This window comes from Lepisma saccharinum, chromosome 12, assembly GCF_977018435.1.
Source record: "Lepisma saccharinum chromosome 12, izLepSacc3.1, whole genome shotgun sequence".
NCBI lineage: Eukaryota > Metazoa > Arthropoda > Insecta > Zygentoma > Lepismatidae > Lepisma > Lepisma saccharinum.
In genome coordinates this window covers 31,466,749-31,488,517 of record NC_139240.1, presented here as the reverse complement: position 1 = coordinate 31,488,517, position 21,769 = coordinate 31,466,749, and the positions used below count along the sequence as shown (strand labels likewise).

The window sequence follows — 21,769 nt, the reverse complement described above, 5'->3', positions numbered from 1 at the left end:
TAATGCTGAGATCACATTTTCAACAAATATTTGGATGTTTTTCTTAATTTCGATTTTTCCCATTCCGCGTGATTTTCAAAACAACAGATTATTCATAAATATGAATTTTATAATGTTTTAGCGATAAATGACTGTTTTCTTCAAATTTTAATTGATTTTTGTGATATTGCCACTAGTATCCATTATTTAGACCACAGTTTTGAAATACATCATTTTACCATTTTTTGGAAATTGCTTTTATTTTAAAAAATGGAGACCTTCTATACTTTAGCATGCTATTACATTTAACTTATATATTTCATAGATATGCATTTTAAAGGCAGGTGCTGAACCACAGTAAGGGAAAATAAAGGAGAGAGGAACAGAGAACTTAATCAGAGGGTCTGCGCACGCCTATGCTAGAACATTGAACTCAGCTTGGTTCCTGCTTACAGTATGATATATTGTTTTATAAGACATTGCAAGTGTAGGTTGGAATTGATTTTCGGTAAGGTAAGTCCCCGACTGAAATTTCTGGATCCGCCACTGGTGGTAACAAACCAAGAACCTCTTGATTACAACGCGATAGCGTTACCACCACTATGCCATCGTGGAGGCAAGAGTGGGAGCAAGATTAGAGGTGGTGAATGTATTGGTGCTCTATTTTAATATTATCAGTTTTATATGAAATATCGAGATTAGAATTTTTCCTGCTAGCTTCGCTCGCAATGCGACCATTAAATGTATACTTAATTGCTTAAAAACAGTGTTATTGTATATGATTGGTTCATAGTGTGATATACAAGGTACCGATTATCACCAACGTGGTGATTAAAAGTAGGTACAGGGGTGCATTGTTGCCAAATTAGCTCTTTAGGGCCAGATCTATCTCTTTTGCACACTCGTTTGGCTCCTAAAACTTCAAAATGCTTTAAGGAGCGTTTTAGCTCTACGAGGGTAAATTTAGCTCCAAAGGCCTTTAAGGCCACAAGAAACAGTTTCAGTGTCCAGCCAGTGTCGCTACTCCCTCCGTCACGAGCTGGGAGGGAGGGGCGCCGGATGTAAGGAACGGGGGAAAAATTAACATTATGCTTATGGGAGTCTTATTTTATTCGTTCTCTTGGAACGATGGTGTAAAAAAACATAAATGGAAAGAGGACAATTTGAAGATTTTATTTGCCGTCGGAAAAGTCAAACTCCCATTTGATGAGAGGTAACTCGAAGTGGAAGTTATCTTCCCATAAGGAATACATGGGATTCTGCAAATAATTATTCATCATGTTTTTCATACATCGTGTCTTGCGTATTTCATACAGAGGTTTTCTTCTTTTTTCAGTAACATTGACATTGTAATAAACGCACACCGGTTGCGAATCTATCACTCTTCTTCTTAAGTAACAGACTTTGGTAGTTGTTCGTTTTCTAGCTCTTGTGACGAGACGACTAATGTTGTTTACGAAATACGATATTACTGCTTTAGAAATGTGTCAGTACAAATGCAAGTATTCAAAATTAAGAGGGGGGGGGGCTTGACCCCCTGGACATATCTGAATATGACATAATATTGATCTCCGAGAATATTTCGTTGTCGATTTCATACGACCATCGGTGGATTATGGAGGGAGTGTTACCACCTGATCTATACGTTAAAAACTAAGAAACATATGTCAGCGCTTTCAAGCTAATGGTACTGAATACCTGACCATAAAGTGGACTTTAAACAAAGTTTATTTTCGGCCCGGAGTTGATGACTGTTCGTCAATATTAAATACAACACACACACTAACACATTGTTGGAAAATTAAACCTGAGATCATCCACCCCGAAAATCGAACCTGGGACTCCGGTGTGGCAGTGAAACACCCTGCCGACTGAACCATCGCGACTTTCAAAGAAGTAAAACATAAATTCGATATTTTCATCAAGTCGTGGGTAGGCGAATTAAAGAAAACATAGATGAGTAAACATGTACACTTACTTTTGTCAACTACTGCTTTCGAATGAGCTATGACGTTGCCTGTGAATCGGCTCCATTTAAGTCCCATCAACTGAAGTATCCTTCAAGCCACTGTAATGTTTAGTTGGGGTTTCAGGTCACTGAAAAGTATGGTTATAAATGATCTTATGTTTTTGTTTTTTTTAACTAATATCTATTCAGCTGGTATTTTTGTAATATAGTGAAATTTCAAATAAAGTATTTCGCAGTTATAAGACGGTAAGACAGTCTGGGTGTGTGCATGTGTGTGTAGGTTATACATATGTCTTTCTCTATCAATCTGTCTCTCTTGCAAATTGTGTTATATGTTTGTACAGTCACGGACACTGCTGGGTTGTATTGATTCCATTGAAAGTCAATGTATTCACTACAACCCAGAACTGTCCGTGACTGTACATTATTATGACTAGGGAACGGATTTTAAAGTGCAAAATTATGGTCGAAAGAGGGAGGGAATGTTCTGAAAATGTTTTCTAAAAAGGTGCAACAAAAGGTGCTGATAAATTGCCTTTATTCAGGTCCAAACCAGTTAACTACATTAACATCCTTTATTCAATACTGTAGCAAATAACATAATTAGTAATTAGTTTCCACATTCGTAATAGGTTTTGTTGAAGTTTGTGTTTTCTCTCGCGAGTTTACCTACATTATTTTGGGAACTGTTGTGGGGCTGTAGTGATTATATTAGGCGCATCCAGAAAGTAAATTCCCACTCGCCCACAGGTGGCAGGCCATGCGTATTGAAACATCACCTTCTCAAACTGGAGAAAGCCGAATGGCTTCTTCTAGTCACGTGAGCGACGTTATCATCTGTAGGCGAGACATACTTCTAATAACCTTGGGCGAGACAGCCCCCATGTTTGATTTATTTGGTGGAAGTAATGTTGGATCGTTTTTAGCGTATGTGGAATTGCAATGCAATTTTAAGAACTGCAACGAAGTATAAGTGAAGTGGGAGCGTACAAGGAATATGGTCTATAAGCGTTGTGTTCTCAACTGTAGAGGAAATTATGATGAGAACAGTGAGACTAATGTATTTAGATTTCCTCAAGACGTTACTGAAAGAGAGAAATGGATTAGGGCAATTCCACGTAATTTTGACCCTACGATAAACTCCAGGGTAAGTAACACGGATTTTATACTTATAAATAAACGGGAGGTAGTTTAGTTCATAATGTAAAGATTTAATGTGCACGAAATAGGCATCTAACATACTTTTAGATTTGGTCAAGTTTTACTTGTTTCTTGCAAATCATTCTTGATCACCAGTATCGAATTGGTAATTTCTTTAGAAATGCCAAATTTAATTTGAATTACTATATTTGGTTAACATTACATAGTTGTTTATCGATGCAAAATGAATTGTTATAAAATATTGTTACATCTACCAAAGCAGTCTGTTTCGATAACATGCAGGGTTTAACTTATTCTATTTCTTTTTCCCTTTTTTTTTTTTTACAAAAACTCTAACGAGTTTTATGTAAAACTTTAAAATATTACGGATAATATTTCACAAATACACGCATTTTTTAAAAATTTTCCACCAGGAAGTTTGTAACGATTTTCGACATGAATTTGTGTGATATTAGGAATTTTTTTGTGGTGGCCAAAGTTGCTTCTTGAACGAAGAATGTTGATGTAAATATTTAATATTTTCTTCTATCTCTTCTAACTATATATATATATGATGATAAATGTTAAAATGTAACTATCTCTGAGCTTCCAGTCCTTATAAAAGAGAAACAAACGAACTTAAATTCTCTACGGTAAAATATTGTCTTCCTTTTAGTGTTAAGATGATCGCCTCCAGATGATGACATCAGGACTGAGTGCTGCGGCTTGAGCCTCTAAGATGGTCTTCATTGAAACCGGTTTTACGCATGCGTTAGAGGCACATGCCCTGGCCAGTGAATGTCCTAGAAGACGCCTCCCGAAAGATCTCAGTAGCGGTATACAGAAGTTGGTCCCACGCTATGACAGGTGCCTGAATTCCGGCGGGAATTATGTTGACAAGTAACTGGACAAGTGCTATATCTGTGGCAATAAATCATTGAATGAAATAATGTTTCCTTTTTGTGCACGACCCAAGGGAAACTTACTTTCTGGATGCACCTAATATTATACCATTTTATAGTTCTCGTTCTGCTATACAAAATGAGACGGTGGGATTTTATGTGGCTCCTCAAAAAGAGTGAAAATCATTTATTTTTCTGTCCAATTTCTCAACAAACATGGAAGAAAAGGAAGGGAAATAGTGCTGAAGCATCAAAGAGGGATAAATGTGCTAATCTCACAAAAAGGTGCAACAGACTGTGTTCATTTTACTTGATTTCATGTCCTAAAAAACATATCTCAAACGTTTGGTACGGAAACAGCTATAATTTTGGAAAGGTGCTGCCGTTGCCTAATTATGACCAAGAAATGGAGGCCTCTCCGATGGCGTAGTGGCGACCATGTCTTCTTGTAATCAAACGGTATTGGGTTCAATCCCCGATGGAGACACATTGCACGTGGTTCGGATCCCGCCTTTAACTGTAGGTCCAGGCCCGATTAGCCTTACTGTGCATAAAGTGGACTTAAAACACCGTAATTATCTGTAGATCAGCCAGGTTAAGTCGCCTTTTACTTCCAACGTTTCGAGGGTACACATTGCTCTCATCAGAGTATGATTGTGAAGCTTTATTTTTAATATCGGTAAATCTAGTTGGGTTTTTACATTTCTAACCTTTAACATAACATATTACAGTAAAACCTCGTTAATCCGGACTAATGGGGGGGCTGGATAAGTTGACCGACTTAACGAAAGTCCGGATTAACTGAAATAACGTAAAAGAACAGTAGAAAGTGCATTAAAACCCCGTTTATAACAACAAAACACGTTTATTATGGTGTATTTAAAGGGCACAGGCCTAAATACACTATACAGTACAGTATAAAGTCTGCGGGAAACAGAATTTCATCAGTGGTTGACTGTCTTTTTTTTGGGAAGTTCTCTTGTTGACTCCTAGCCACATTTAAATCCTTGCCTTCTGCTGTTTTTTTTCTTGCCTGTTCGGATTAACGAGGTTTTACTGTATATCAAACATTGGCGTAAACAACACCCCCGCAACGCTATGGTGTGGGGGTGCGCGCACGATCTTCGGGGCGCAGTAAGAATGATAACTTAAGAAAGACCGACAGTTCACAAAAGATTTCCTTTCTGCGTTAAAATATATTTTCAACCAAATATATTATAATTTTGTGCACACCCCCTAGAAAATAGGCAGATTTTGGTTATGTTACTCATCTATTTTCGACGCTGTTCATTGTGCCGGTTGTTTGCCGATAGGTTCGATAAAAACTTTATGGTGTAAAGGAAAAATTAATGATTGGAAAGGTTTAAGTAAAAAATCAAAGAACCCGAACTGTGCCAAATTCACTTGAATGCAGATACGACTATATGGTGCCTGGAAAAATCGTAAAGATGTCCAAACAATGTTGATACAAGGTCTGGAGAAGTGGCGCGAAATCTTTAAAATAATTTTAGATGTAATAATATCATCAACCTGTAATTTGGCTCTCAGGGGACATCGAGAAGATGTAACAAACGTACAAAGTAGTTTTGAGAATTTTCTGAACATCATAGACTTGTTAGCGAGGTATGTATGACCCATTTGTTAGAACTCATGTATGTCCATATGTAATTATAAATATATAGTTTTTTTGTTTGTTTTTTTACAATTTGTCTGTTGTCGTAACCTTTTGAACCAATTTTTACATTGATTCAAGTATTTTCATATTTGAATGGCTTATTGCAGAAAGGGACCTGAGTCACTTTTGCACAATTCTGAGAAAAACAATGAAAAATCGTATAATATTAATAGTGTAAGAAAGAAATGTGCCGTTGTTGGCTCAAATATTCAACATAATGAATAGTTAATTTTGCAACCCTCAATGCACCCCCCTGCAGTATGCTGCTAGACACAGTGGAGATGAAAAAATTAACTCCGATACCTCAAAAATGTGACTCAGGTCCCTTTCTGCAATAAGCCATTCATTTGTGTATACCTAATGTAAATGTAGACGCAAATTAATATTATAGGAAGGAAAGCTTTAAAACAATAAAACAACCACAACGAGTAGGAGCGCAAAGCGTTGTTACGCTACTGATATGAAAACTAGTGTGTATCTTGGTATCCCGTACTGGCATAAGCTACTTGACTAGACCTACCCCTGGAAATATACCGGGTGATCCGTTTGACGCCAATAAGCAGAGGGTAATATCTGCTTCGGACCAACATAATGTCACTCCTTGAAAGAACACAGTACGTAGAATTAAAATGAAACGAAAATAGCGGTGGACAATTTGCCTACCATTATCTTTGCCGCATAGGCAATCGCCCCCCTAATCATGGACGTCCGCAGATTTTTTTTCCACGAAGGACAAGCAAGTAATTTTCCATGGGGGCATATTACCCCGATAATAGTGTTGCCCCCTCAAAAGACACTACTTGAATTTGAAGCTATCGCATTAATGTATGTAAATTACTGTGACTGAAATCAAATTACATAACAGTTGGGCTGAAAAGTTCATAGGCTGACTCATAGATGGCGTTACTAGAATTAAATCCATGTGATTTTTACTTAGTACTAACCTTCAAAAGATACGTGTATAAATTTCACAGCTGCCGGATAATTAGTTCGTGAGATATAGCATTGTGAGTGAAGCAGCTTTTGTTATTGTGAAAAAATGGATAAAAAAATAATTTCGTGTGTTAATAAAGCATTGCTTTTTGGCGAAAAAAAATACTGTTGAAGCCAAGGCTTGGCTTGATAAACATTATTCGGACTCTGCACCAGGAAAATCAACCGTTGAGAAGTAGTTTGCTAAATTTAAACGAGGCGAAATGAGCATCGAAGACGATGCACGCAGTGGACGCCCCAAAGAGGCTGTTACAGACGAAAACATCAAAAAAGTCCACAAAATAATTTTAAATGATCGTAAAGTGAAGTTGATCGAGATAGATGAGACTTTAAAAATATCAAAGGAACGTGTTGGACATATTGTTTAAAGGATGAAATCACGAAAAAACGGCCCCATTTGAAGAAGAAAAAAGTGCTGTTTCATCAAGACAATGCACCGTGTCACAAATCAATGAAAACGATGGCAAAATTATATGAATTAGACTACGAATTGCTTCCCCATCCACCATATTCTCCAGATCTGGCCCCCAGTGACTTTTTCCTGTTTGCAGACCTTAAAAGAATGCTCGCTGGAAAGAAATTTAGCACTGATGAAGAGGTAATCGCCGAAACTGAGGCCTATTTTGAGGCTAAAGAGAAATCGTACTATAAAAATGGCATCGAAAAATTGTATGACCGCTATAATCCTTGTATCGCCCTCAAAGGCAACTAAATTGAATAATAAAATCGAATTTTGTCAAAAAAATATTTTTTTACTATGTTAGCCTACGAACTTTTCAGCCCAACTGTTATACGTGTGAAATATATACTTTTTAGGTTGACATTCGATTTCTAAGGGGGAGGTGTGGCCATCCTTGCCACCCCTTCTTCCAGACGTCCATGTTACTACAATATTATACTTTCACCTTTGTGCAGAGATATGCTAATGGGGACTGTGCTTACAGTTTAAAGTGGGATCTGAATCGCTATGTGCTTGCACCGAGTATGAAACCCCGAACCCTTTGATTACAAGGTGACGACGTTAGCACACTATCACGGACGTCATGAACACTTATATATATATCGTTCAATTCATGAATTTGGTTTATTACGTCGCTTTTCTGTCACTTTGCGCTAATCGCGACGATAGTAATTAAACAAAATGTATGAAGCGCAATAGTGTTGCCCACGGGACGAGACTGGACAGGCTTTTAAAAATTCGAGACGAGACGAGATTGACCATGTGTCATAAGACAAACGAATATTTTCGAGACGAGACAGCATTTCCACGAGACTCCACGAGACGAGACAGGCCAAAGTCTCGTCTCGTGGGCAACACTAAAGCGCAATCACAAACATACAGGAATGACACAACACGAGCTACACAGAGAATTATACTGGCTGTGGTTTCAGACGCCAGAGCCTCGCTAGTCTGCAAAATGTAGTCCAGGGTATACTATGTAAATGTGAGGTTGACACTTAGGTGACACCTCTCTACATATAGCGTGTGAAAGAAAGTATGGAGTTTTTATATAAGTTTCATACGTGATTTTAAACCCATCATATTTCACTTATAACTTCAAAGATAAAATATATTGCATTTTATTCAACTTTTAATGGTAGAGACCGAACTTGAAATTGTTTTGCATTCGGTACTCACTCTCATTGATTGATTGATTTTGGTTTATTTTGCTTCGCTTTTTCTGCCACTTTTAGGCTAATCGGGAAGATGAGGATGATTGATGATTTGATGAAGGGACACCCACGCACAGGCCGGGATTTGAACCCAGAACCTATAGCTTCGTAGCGCGCCGTGCGCGACTTACTTTAAGAAAGCATTTAAAGAATTAACCCAGATAATGATGGTTAGTTTTTATCTAATGTTTGGGGAGCTGTACAGCGTTGTCCGCTTAAATATCGCTTACATGTGAGATATATTCAGCAATTCACCATGTTCGGCAGAGTGTGAGAAACCAAGGTCTTGAACAAATTTGTGTCTGGCCATCGTCATACACACAGGGGTTTATCCAGGATTTTTCCCTTGGGGGGGTGCTGGAAAATTTTGGGGGGGTGTAAGTTTGGGGAAGTTAAGTGCATATTTTGGACCGTTTTAAAAATGTTCGCCCTAATTCAATTTCTTCAAGGATGTTTCTAGAGATTAATCACCCCCTCCCCCCACCTCCCTTCCCTTCACGTAACATTTCAGAAGAAAAAAAGATGTCAAATACAGGAAAAAATGGAAAATAGATTAATGTTAACATTTCAGTTTAACGTTTCGAGTATTGCTTTCCTTCCGATAATGTTCAGTACTTGATTTAATCAATCGTTAGACAAAACACAAGGGATGACGTTAAAAAACACAAAATTTTAACATATTATTACCAGGAATCATTTCATGCAATTCTTAAGCTAGTTATAAATAAATTAGGAACACTTGCGCAATATTTTAACTGTATTTGTATCGTTCTTGCCGTAGGTGTAACTCGGAGTTCAACTTGGGGTGCCAAATTGAAATATCAGTAACAATGCATCGAATGGGTGTGCTTGCACTTGCCTGTCTGAAGTTGTAGTAATAAATGCAGATATAATATGACTTAAATAAATTATGACACTGCCAGCGAAGCGAGCAAGAAAATTTTTAGAACTATTTCTTTGCAAACTGAGTATGCATATTATTAGTTAAACATAGCGACAGTATCCCATGATGTTTACTCTTTACAATCTTGCTTTGCTCGTTCGTTGAAGACTTCAATATGAAATTCCTTGACCGATTTCATTCAAAAGCAATATCAGGTATCTATCAAACGTGCAGCCCAACTTCCCACTATATTTTAACGTCTTCATGGCCATGCTCTAAATATATAGAGTTTCATTACTTTATTTCAGTTTGTGAATCATCGTTTAAACAGAGATTTGAAAACACCAGCAGAATTTGGAACTCACTCGCTACATAGAACTATTAAAATTATACATGCATATTTTCTGTTAGAACAGTAGGGGGCAGGGGGCAGGGGTAATGTGGTGAGGTAAAGAGGACGCCGAAGGAGCAAAGCAAGATTGTAAAGAGTAAACATCATGGGATAATGTCGCTATGTTTAATTAATAATATGCATTATACCCTTACAAAACTTTGGAAAATACGCTTGGCGCTTTTGAGAGTTTATCTTTCAAATACTAAATGAGAGACTCTAGGGAATTAGGAGTCACGTGCCTCTTTGCCTTAAAAGAAAACGAAATAGCATGTGCAAATAAACGCATGGCATGTTAACTGCAAAAGGAAGAAAATGAATTTTCACTTCAAAATTGAGGCAATGCTTAATTTTATTTTCAATTATTTAAAAATTGAATAGCATTTATTTCACTATCCAACACAAAGAGCACAATGAACCAAACAAATTTTCCTCTCCACGTTTTCCAGCAGGCAGTGGCAACTGGCAAGTGCCGTCGTGCCCTCACTGGTGTGCCTATAGTCAGATATAAATTTGGGACATAATGTAAATTAAATTTCTTTTATGTTTAATTCCTTACACTCAGGCCCGTAGCCAGGAATTCTTTGTGTGGGGGGGGGGGGGGCAAAGTCAATTCTAGAGATGCAAATTTTTAATATATTGTGTCGGTCGCATTGACAGATATAGCAGGGTACACAGAGGTACTTGACACCTTCCCCAAAAGAGATAAGTAACAGAAAAGGGATGATATCTTGAAACTGCAACGGACAAAAAAAAACTTCGAGCAACATCAAATGGTATTTTTTCGATAATGACCTTTCCAGATTGCCAAAGAATATAAAGTTTAACATAAATAGGCTAATAGGGACTGTATCTACTTGATATTTACAGGTTGATAATGTTAATAGACGATTAATGGGCCTCTCTGAAGAACTGATTAAGGGAGCCCTTTATAAATCATGCTTCATAATGATTCCCTCTAGTTTCCAGTATGCAAGATTTTTCCACACAAAGGAATCAATGGAATCTAACGAGAATCCAACAACCCCATTGTGTTCTGTTATGCAAGAAAAATCGAATTAATTAAATAATAATGATTACATATTATCTACACTTTGATGAACTATGTAAAAATTTGTAATACTTTTTTTTGTACTTGCTAAAATATGGGTGTCCAACACTGACTCTATTTCCTTCAAAGGGGAGACTCTTGCATCACTACAGACAATGTTTGGTTACTGGTTACGTTAACCATTTTGCAAAATATTGTGTGAATTGTATTATATTATAGTTGAAATACATGTTTTGACACCTGACAAACAAATAGGAATCCCTTGATTGATCAATGACTTCTTGGATTACAGTGTCATCATTAATATTTCATATTAAGTTGCATAGAAAGAAATTGTTTTAATAGGGCGCTAATAATTTTACGGGGCACTATGGCATTCTCTTTAACATTTTTTTCATATAGATCGTTTGGTTCCCAGGGCTGACTCCCACCGCCCCATAGCTATGGCTCTGAACTTGGACTATAAGAATAGAAGGCATTGCGAGCGAAGCGAGCAAGAACATTTTACGAAATGTACTTTTATTTGTATAAAATTTGAAATCGAGAGGGGGGTAATTGCCCCTTGCAAGTGCCTTTGGCCTTCTCGAAGAAAAATGCAAGAATCTCGTAAAACCTAATTCCATCATGAGTATCCAATTGTCCTGCTATTCTTACATTCTCCTAGCCTTGTTTTTTTTTACTTCAATGTTTGCTTCCCCTAGAATGGACTTCCTTCCAAGGTCAGGAGGGTGGGGGGACAATGCCCCCTGCCGCCCTGTGGTTGCGGCACTGTTTATGAGTGTCTCTTCATCAATTTCACATAATCATTCATTGTTGCGATTAGCTAGAAGTGGCAGAAAAGCAACGCTAAGTAACAAAAATCAAATATCCACTCCCTCTCTCTACCGCATGAATCACTATTATCAAAAAAGAAATTTTTCCCTCCCAATCCTGATAACGACTTTATACTGAATCCCCCACACTTTTATAAATCACAAAATCAATAAGTGTCTTTGTTATGTTGCTAGAGTAATTGTAAAGATTAGTGAGAATTCTAGGCGTTCTGTATTTTTCACAGGGGTGGCAAAGCAGGCTATCAGGGGGGCAGTTGTCAACTGCCCCCTCTAGCTACCTACGGGCCTGCTTACACTTCCTTTGCTTCCTCTGAAAAGTTGAATAAACTTAAACATGTCATTATGTCAGTGAACCGACTAGATACAAAGAGAAAGACAATCTTTACTAAAGCTATATCTTTGCAAACTGACAATAACTTTAATTTAATAGGGTACCAGTAATTTCACAGGGCACCACGACGTTAACGTTTTTCTATTTTTATCTGTTTTGCTTGTTCGGCACCCCATTTGTACTTAGCGCCCAGGCAAGCACCACACGTGGACCCTCCCCCTTTTACAACTCTCTTTCTAATAGTATCGTAACGCAACTTTATTTTAATTTCTTTTACAAAGGTAAGAACTCTTGGAGCCACAAAAATGGTCATCAACTATAGACGTGAATGAATCACTTAGGTTCTTCATGAAATACTTGCCATTTTATATCGAATACTCGGTCAGAAAATTTTATATTGGTACTTTATGAATATCGGTTGGAAGAAATTATACCTACATATAGTGTCACTGATTTTCTACTCACCACTTTCGGTTTCTTTCTGTCTAGTTTTTCATTTTCTCTATCTTCTTCGACAGTTTTACAGTCTAGTTTCAGACATTGTTATACACTAAACAGAACGACAACACACGAACGGAGATACTACACTGAGACTGACCTAAGGCCAAAGGCATTTGACTGTTCTTTTCTCTACCGCTCCAAAATTATCCTTCTCGCCAAGTTACAGAAAATAGTGTTGCTAACCATAGTAACAGAATTCACTACAAGGAGTCAAACCTGTATCTTTTAATTTCTTCCCTTACTTTTATCGTACATTTTTCACATGAAAGAATTGAAAGGAAAATGTAACAAAATGTAAATTTCATTGACTCAGGGGTTGAATAATTGAATTTACGAATCTTAACGTATTTAAGAAATATATAAGGTATTCAAACGCTGAACTGTCAACACTGTGCGCGGAATGTGCTCCCTGTAAGGAGGGCGAGAGGTGAGAGTTTGACATTTTCCAGATGGCAGTGTCCCTTCCCCAGAGCTGACCGAAGCCTTGTCAAGGGAGCTAGTGTTTCCAGGAAATGGCCATGCTGCACATTCCACCCTCCTTCCTTGACACTTTGGTTTCAGTTGACCGAAAGGTCCATTGGACTATGCTCCTTTCTGTTAATGTTGAAGTATTGTTATTCTATTGTTGATATAAACATCCATATTTACACCACCCCTGTAGGGGGGGTGTTCCACTTTTCTGCTTGGGGGGGGGTGTTCACTAAAATTTGGGAGGGTGTTGGGGGGGTGTTAGGGGGGTGTGGATAAATCACTGCACACACACACACACAAACACAGTAGGAGACACGATGAATATTAACCAAATAAAACTGTAAGGTATGCTAAAATATATGAGGGGCAGTCAAATGAAAACCGAACACCCATCATAAAACAAATTCCTCGCAAACGTTGGCAACACTGTTGTTACGTATCGATACTGCCATATGTAGGGTAGGAGAAATGCATAGTAAAAACAGGTCCGCACAGTTGCTTCGTCATTGCTCAAGAGGTGAGCGTAGTGAAAAGTGTGTTCGTCCAGCATTGGAAATGGAGACAAGCAAAGAAGAGCAGAGAGGTGTGGTTTGTTTCTTGGTGGCTGAGGGTGCTGCAACACGCGAAATTCATCTGCAGTGTATGACGAACACTGCATGTCCCTGACAAGTGTACACGAGTGGCAGAAGAGATTCCGCGAAGGACGCACATCACTGCAAGACGATCCGCGCACGGGACAGGCCCATCGAGCCATTACGCGGCCTGATGTGATTGCGAGGATCGATGGTCTGATCCGGAAAGACCGACGAATCACAGAGGAAGAAATTCTTGTTCAGGTTGGCATTGGTGATGGCTCTGTGCATGCCATTATCAAAGATCACCTGCAGTTCCGAAAAATTTGCGCGCAGTGGGTTCCGCATTAACTGTCGGAGGTACAAAAGATTGACAGAATGACTGCATGTCTGAGTCATTTGCAGCGGTACCACGAGGAAGAGTATGCGTTTCTGTCACGTATCGTCACATTTTGAGCCCGAGAGCAAACGGCAAAGCCAACAATGAAAACACGTCGATTCTCCCCCGCCAAAGAAATCCAAGGCTGTCCATACGAGTTCCGGTAAGGTCATGCTGAGCTTCTTCTTCGACTGCAAGGGCCCTCTGCTTGTCGACTTGCTAGAGCGTGGAGCCACAATCAATGCGCAGCGCTATGCAGACACGTTGCAGAAACTGCGACGCGCCATAAAGTCAAAACGCCCTGGAATGCTGTCGGACGGAATCATCCTTTTGCATGATAACGCCCGTCCCCATACTGCCAATCTGGTGAGGGATAAGCTTCAGACATTTGGCTGGGAAACGCTTGAACATCCTCCGTACAGCCCCGATATTTTCCCGTGTGACTTCCACATTTTTGGTGACCTGAAGAAAAACATTCGTGGCCGTCGGTTTCATTCGGACGAGGAAGTGCAACAGTGGGTGAGGTTGTGGATCCGTCAGCGACCTACCTCTTTCTACAAGACTGGAATTGATCGTCTCGTCTCCCAGTGGGATAAATGGCTTCACACTTGTGGCAATTACTTTTGAATAAAACAAACTCCATTGTCACTTTGTAGCTGGTGTTCGGTTTTCATTTGATTGCCCCTCATATATGTTTGATTTCGCTAAATTGATTCAAAAATGGATCTAGATGTATCAAAAGACCTGTGTACCTATCGCTCATTCAGATATGCAAGAAATATAAATTATAAGGTAATAAAATTTGAATGAAGCGCGCATACTGCAAGTAGTACAAGCACAAGACGAGAGATGGCTCTGCATGCAAACACGCTGAAACACTATTCCAAGTAAAAACTAGGTATCTTAACACTAACTTTCCAGTATCGATTGAGGTGCAAATAACCTCAGAACTCTACACCCATATACCCATATTTGTGCTATCTTAAGAGCAGATGCAGAGATATGCTGTTATTAAAAAGAAAAAAAAGTACGAGGAATTTGGCCAATGTGGAGCTATCGAGAATTAATTTTGTCCGTAGGGTGGCAGCACTGAACTGAATGGCCACGCAGAGCGGTAGAGTAATCTATCCATCAGTTTGTGCACAGTAGCTGTTTACGTTAGTTGTGTTGACGAGTGTCCTGCGATTTGCAGAATGGAGACAAATATCGAGCAAAGAATTTGTTTTGTGTTGCCAACGGACTGTCGTGTGCTGAATCGTTGAAAATGCTACACTTTGGTGATTCGTGTCTGTCGAAAATACAAGCGTATGCATGGTACAAGGTTTTCAAAGAAGGGAGAGAAGTTGTTGCTGATTTGCCCCGTTCTGGTCGACCTTCCACGTCGACGACTGACGAAAACGTCGGAAAAATCGGCGTGTGAGTGTGAGAGAGGTGGCTTGTGAGCTTGACATATCACACATGTCCGTTCACAATATTTTGACTGATGTGTTAGGCATGAAACGCGTCGCTGTACGACTTGTTCCGAAGGAGCTGAATTTCCTGCAAGAAGCACATCGCAGGGATGTTGCTGAAGACATGATTTCGCGAGCCTCTAGTGGCTCAACGTTCATGAAACGCATCATAACTGGTGATGAGACATGGGTGTATGAGTGTGACATGCAAACAGGTCAACAATCTTCGGAATGACGCTTCGAAAATGAACCAAAACCCAAAAAACCACGCCAGAGTCGCTCAAAAATTAAGGTCATGCTCATTGTTTTCTTTAATTATCGTGGTGTTGTGCACTCAGAATTCCTTCCAGCGGGACAAACTGTGAATAAAGTGTGTGACCGTTATGAGACGTCTGCTTGAGTGTTCGCCGGAAAAGATCAGAGTTTTGGAAAAACAATTCTTGGATTTTGCACCACGATAATGCGTCGTCGCATTGTTGTGTTGCGTTGTTCGCGAGTTTTTGGCCAAAAACTCAACACATGTCTTCGCCCAAGCCCCATATTCTCCAGATATGGCTCCGTGTGGTTTTTTTCTCTTTCCGCGACTCAAGCTACCACTTCGGGGAAGGCATTTTGAATCAATTGAATCCATTAAAGGAAATTCGCAGAAGGAACTCAGGGCAATACCGTCTTCTGAGTTTGAAAAGTGTTTTGAAGACTGGGTTAAGCGTTGGCATATTTGTGTTGCATCTGATGGGGCCTATTTTGAAGGCGACAATAAATGTTGATGATTAACCACGTATTTGGTTTTATTCACAAATTTCGGGTTATTTTTGTACGTAGTAGCATAAGCACAAAGGATGTAAGTTTCGAGTGAGTGGAGGTGTACAGTCTTCAGCTGCGTGGCGGCAGTAGCATGCATTAATACTCGAAAATTTCGCATACCATACGACATAGTGTATGCGCTGTTGTGACGTGATCACCACCTTTCTTACCATACACATTAGCGCCGCCATGTAGCTGAAGTCTGTAAACATCCACTCAGTCGAAACTTACATCCTTTCTGCTTATATTACAACAAACTGCTCACAGATACTTACATTAACCTCTTGTGTATAAAGGTTTACTTTTCTGACATCTGAAACTGATCATCCAGTATATTTTCAATGTGAAATCGCTGGCTGAGACTGCCTACACTTCGACGGTGAGAGCCAACTACATTGTACATACGGAAAACAGGTGGAACAACAACGGAAACAAGAAGGAATTTTAATCCTGTTCACATATCCTTAAATAGAAGATTTATAATAAATACTCTGGTAGGTCTAAAATTGTAGAAAGAATGGAGATAAGTAATACGAAGCTATCACATCACAAATACGTAGTTCACAGTGAGTTCAAGGGTTAAACATGTTGGCAATGTTCGACGCTCTATTTGGCAATGTTCGATAGCGTAGCAGCAGAAGTTTTTTTTGGAGATTAGCAGAATAACGTGGTTGTTTTAAACGAAGTTTTCGAAATTATACTTTCCTGCCATTAGTACGTCTATTATAACCAAAATATAATTGAGGGATAGGATCTTCCAAAATACTTTTTTTGGTCCATGGTCAAGTCAACGAGTCCCATCGCCGCTGTTTTCTGTATTTCGAATCTAATTGTTTCCAAGTAGCTCCCAAATTGTCCTCACGAGGCTCGGTGAACCCCAAAATTTTGTAGCTGCCACCGGGAATCGAACCCAGGACTGTTTACATACAAATCTGGAGTGCTGACCATTTGACTGCACGGAAGCTCTATTTAATGTCAAGTATTTTTAATTATAAATTTTTCTTGTCTGTTGAGAGGGCATCTGCCCACTCCGGTATCGTCACTACTTTTACTGGAAACTACCCGAAATGTTATCGATCGAAGAAAATGTTGTAGTCATCATTTATTGATTTATTGTCAATAATTTTGTAAAATCTGCAAATTATTACTTAGGAACACAGTCGGCCCTAGGTGAGTGCGAAGCCTGGGGCATTTTTGTTTCACGTAAAATGATTTCACTTCCTGATTTCATCCTATGGTGCATATTAATTATTTCGGAAAGCTTACTTTTTAAAAATGATTGAACTGATCTTACAGCCACCTTAGTAATTAATTTATAGTCACACTTTTTACTCAGTTGAGAAAGTTAGTTACTTTATTCTAGATAAGCTATCGGGTCACCCTGATGGCATAATGGTAACGTTGTCGCATTGTAATCAAAGGGTCCTGGGTTCCACACCCGGTAAAGCTACATAGTGGTTCGCAATCGGATCCTACTTTAAACTGTAAGTCCGGTCCCGATTAGCCTACTTGTGCATAAAGTGGACTTAAAACTATTTCAAATTCAATACAATCAGCCACAAACTATTATTTCATAAGAATTCCAATTATAATATTAATAAAGAATCCAAACCGTGGAAAACATATAAACTATAAAACTCGTATAACATGCTTCGAGCTTGATTTGCAGTAGAGTTGTTCTTTTCTTTCACTGATGACCACAAATAAAATAACATTAATTTTATTGGAATTCTAATAAACCTTATATATATATATATATATATATATATATATATATAAGTAAGTGATAAACCTCAAAGTAACCTCCTTTACTTGAAAATTAACAGGGATGTTTTATTCCTTTCAAAAAATTGAGAACAGCGCACTACGACGCCAGGAGTCCCGGGTTCGAATCGCGACGCAGGCATGGGCGTTCTCTGTGAGTGTCCTTTCATCAATTTCATCAAATCATCACTCATCCTTATTTACGCGATTAGCCAAAAGTGGAAGAGAAGCAAAGTAAAATAAGCCAAATCAATCAAACAAAAAAAATCAAGATTTGTAAAATTACTGATGAGCTAGGAAGTTGCATTATGTCCAGGTGGTTGTTGGAAATCATATGCTGTTAGTATGTCTTAGGTGTTCAAAATTGATTGATCAATTTGGTGTTTTAAGTCCACTTTATTCACAGTAAGGCTAATCGGGACTGGACCTACAGCTTAAAGTGCGATCCGAACCACTATGTGCCTCCACCGGGTATCGGTAGCGACGACGCTACCACTGCACCATCGGGGAGGGCCTCAGCGGCACAGTAGCGATTTTGGCGATATAAGTAGAACATTTTTCTCGAAATTTAATAATCATTAGTTCGTTTAGCCTATTCTTTCGGACCAACTTTTGGTTTCAAGATAGTTGCAAGAAGACCACCTGAAAAAGTATTAGTTTCAGAACTAATTTACTAAAGTGCCGAACGAGACAATACTCTTGGTCTCGTCTTAATTGTAAGATTTCAAACGTTTTTCTTGCACCCGCTATCATCCTTACGATTCTACGCAAAAGGTCTTGGCGGTCTTACCTTAGATTCTGCGAACAGTTGAACGTCTATATCTTTAGAAGACATCAGGACAGGGGAAATATGAAACGTGCACTCGCTACATTGAAAATTTCCACTGGCTCACTCTTCGCTGGACTGAGGGTCACGTGACAGCTCCCTTATCTCCTTTTTACATGTTGCCCCCTGCATGATGAAGCAGTTAGGTTTGCCTACATTCTTTGAACATTCATACAAGCTGCCGGGAAATGTACATTGCATGTACGGTAGTGATGTCCCGTAGCGGATCAAGTGTCTCATAATTAAATTCAGTGGCGTACGCAAGGGGGGGGTTACCGGGTTTAAACCCCCCCTTGAGCTTTTGAAATATTATGGAAAATGCTGTAGAAAAAATTAAACATGGCTAATTTATCACAGTCAAAGATCTGCGACAGTAATAATAATAATAATAATAATAATAATAATAATAATAATTTGAATTATTATTCCCATGCAGCATGAAGAAAAACACAACATTCCAAACACAATCTAAGCGGCCGCAAAGTTCAATTTTGCAAATTTTTTTTGCAAAAAGTCGCGCAGTGACTCTCGCGAGAATTGTGAAAATTCCTTGCTTCGTCGCAGTGTGCCGACCTTATTGCAAACGTTCTTCCCGGTACTGATTTCACATCCCCTTGTGAACTCTCAAGTGATGCTGAGTCTACATCCACATCATTAAATAATGTGGAAGGGCTTTGTGAATCACCTAGAAGTGATAAATGTGTTGGAATGTCTATAAACTTACTTTTCAACGAAAACATAGACTCAGTGGAATTTGGCAACATGTATTCTCGCGCTTCATCATCATCATCATCCTGGGCGAGTTCCATAGGTAAAGGTAATGTAAATTCCCCCGTGCATATAGCACCTTGCCATGAAGGCACACGTAGTGGTGTGGTGGGCCCCAAAGATTCTCGATCTCGAACTATTTTGCAGGTGATGTGATCAGCACCATGCTTCGGCAGCCTTCATCCCCCAGGGTTGCTCTCAGGTACCCATTGCTATGAGGCTGGGTGCGGAGACAAGGCTGGATAAATTCCAACCAATTCCGGAAATCGAACCCGGATATCCCAAGAAGTTGTCAGACTAGACCAGCGCGGCTCCTTGAATGAGTTTCATATTTTCATTATTTCAATAAATTTAATATATTTGCTTGTTTTTATGGATTTTCTTCACACTTAAAATGTCTCACTTATCATATACAACCGTTGACTAGACAATTATTTTGTAACAAAGAAACAAAAGAAATGTAATTTTGTTCTATTTCTTTCATAAATAGCAGCCGCATTAGTAGTAATTATTAGTAGTAATTAAACTAATTAATTAATTATAATAATTATTAATTAATTTATTATTATTAATAATTAAAGTATAATAAAACAATGGTAATGTGAATTTGCAGAAAGTTTTCTAAATAACACCCCCCTTGATGAAATCCTGCGTACGCTACTGATTAAATTAATAATAATAATGTTTATAATTAATACATTAATACAATAATAATAATTGTTAAAATAGATGAATTAATTAATATTGTTATTATCACATGAATAGATTTCAGTTTGTATTAAGTCAACTTTTATGCACACATAGGCTAAGTGGGACTATGTGCCTCCACCGCGTACCGAACCCGGGACCCCTTGACAACAAAGCGACGACGTTACCACTACTCCATCGGGGAGGCTCAAATAAGTAGGTAAAAAGAGGTATAAAAATAGAAATATAACATCACGTATGCATTATCTTAGCTTAAGTGTAGTTAAGATCTCTAAACATTTGTATAAAAACAACTGTCCTGGCAAGGAAATTAATGTCAAAAATAAAAATATATCGAATATTTATTGAGTAACAAAAAAGTCGATTAAAAGTAAAGTTCCTGAGTTGTATTGTCTTAAATCCACTTTATGCACAGGAAGGCTAATCGGGACTGGATCTACAGTTTGAAGCGGGGTCCGAACTACCGGGTATCGAACCCGGAACCCCCTTGATTACAAGGCGACGACGCTACCACTACGCCAACGGAGAGACCTAAACGTAAAGTTCCTGATTAATATTTTATGCATATTATTTTAAGTAGTACTTTGGATAAATCTTTTTAGGTACTGCCAATTCAAAGCCACATGATCCCAATCTCGTACTTGTCTACGTGTAAGTGTGCTAAAAATAAATAATCATCGACTACACAACAAGTGTTAAACAAATATATTTTGATTTTATTTAGTTTTAGGGGATTTTTTCCACCTGTTCAAGCGGCTCCGGCACCCACCCAGCGTCGTATAAAGTGGGTACCTGGAGGAAACTCGGGGGGGGGGGGTAAAGGCGGCCAGGGGCGTGGTGCTGATCACATCACCCCCACCTTCGGCCGTAATCAAGAAAGTGTGGGGCTCTAACCCCACACCCCCTATACGACTTCATTGCGTGGTGCATAGCACAGGGGAGCACTTTACCTTTTACTTGGTGTCTTTCGGAGCGGCCGGACCCCTGGACATACGTTACAAATCCATGATTTGCATTGGCTTGTAGTTTATCTGGTATTCGCAGGCAATGCAAACTACAGTAAAAATTAATTTGTAACATTCTTTCTTATAAGAAAATAGCCATCATGTTGGTTCATATGCACATGAAGACAGGCACGTATCCAGAGGGGGGCTTAGGGGGCTCGAGCCCCCCCCGAAAGTTTTAGGTTTACACTAGATAAAATGAGGTTTTTGATTTCTTGTGGTGTGAAATAAAATAATGTGACAATAATTTAAGGAGAGTAATAATTATCGAGGCATGACGGAGAATGTTCCGTATCCCTGTTATTGATAATAGCACGTATCCAAGATGGGGCACAGGGGGCTCGACCCTCTCCCCAGGAAATTTTTCAGTTTACGTTAGATAAAATTAGGTTTTTGGCTTCTTAAATAATGTGAAAATAATGTAAGAAGAGAAATAATTATCGAGGCAAGACGGAGCATGTTGTATACCCCTGTTATTGTTAATGGCTCGAGCCCCCCCTCCCTCAGGAAATTTTTCAATTTACTCTAGATGAAATTAGATTTTTGGCGTCTTGAATAATGTGAAGATAATAAATTTATAAATCTGAGAGAAATAATTATCGAGACAAAACGGAGAGTGTTCTATAACCCTATTATTGTCAATAGCACGTATCCAAGGTGGGAATCAGGAGGCTCGAGCCCCCTTCAGGAATTGTTTCTG

At 38.8% G+C, this 21,769-nt stretch overlaps 1 protein-coding gene across 3 annotated transcripts in view; it reads right to left on the bottom strand.

Moving 5' to 3' along the window:
- LKRSDH (lysine ketoglutarate reductase/saccharopine dehydrogenase) overlaps positions 1-18,658 on the bottom strand; it is an 81,978-nt gene extending 63,320 nt beyond the window's left edge. For 2 of the 3 annotated variants that reach the window (XM_083133197.1, XM_083133200.1), the window contains exons 1-2: positions 18,554-18,656; positions 1,958-2,076 (exon numbers count right to left, since the gene is read on the bottom strand). In XM_083133197.1, coding sequence (XP_082989323.1) covers positions 1,958-2,024 — 67 coding nt within the window. In that variant the 5' untranslated portion in view covers positions 2,025-2,076; positions 18,554-18,656. Of the gene's footprint in view, positions 1-1,957; positions 2,077-18,553 lie in introns of all 3 variants that reach the window. The other variant, XM_083133198.1, reaches the window with a different exon arrangement.
- Positions 18,659-21,769: the final 3,111 nt, after the last annotated feature.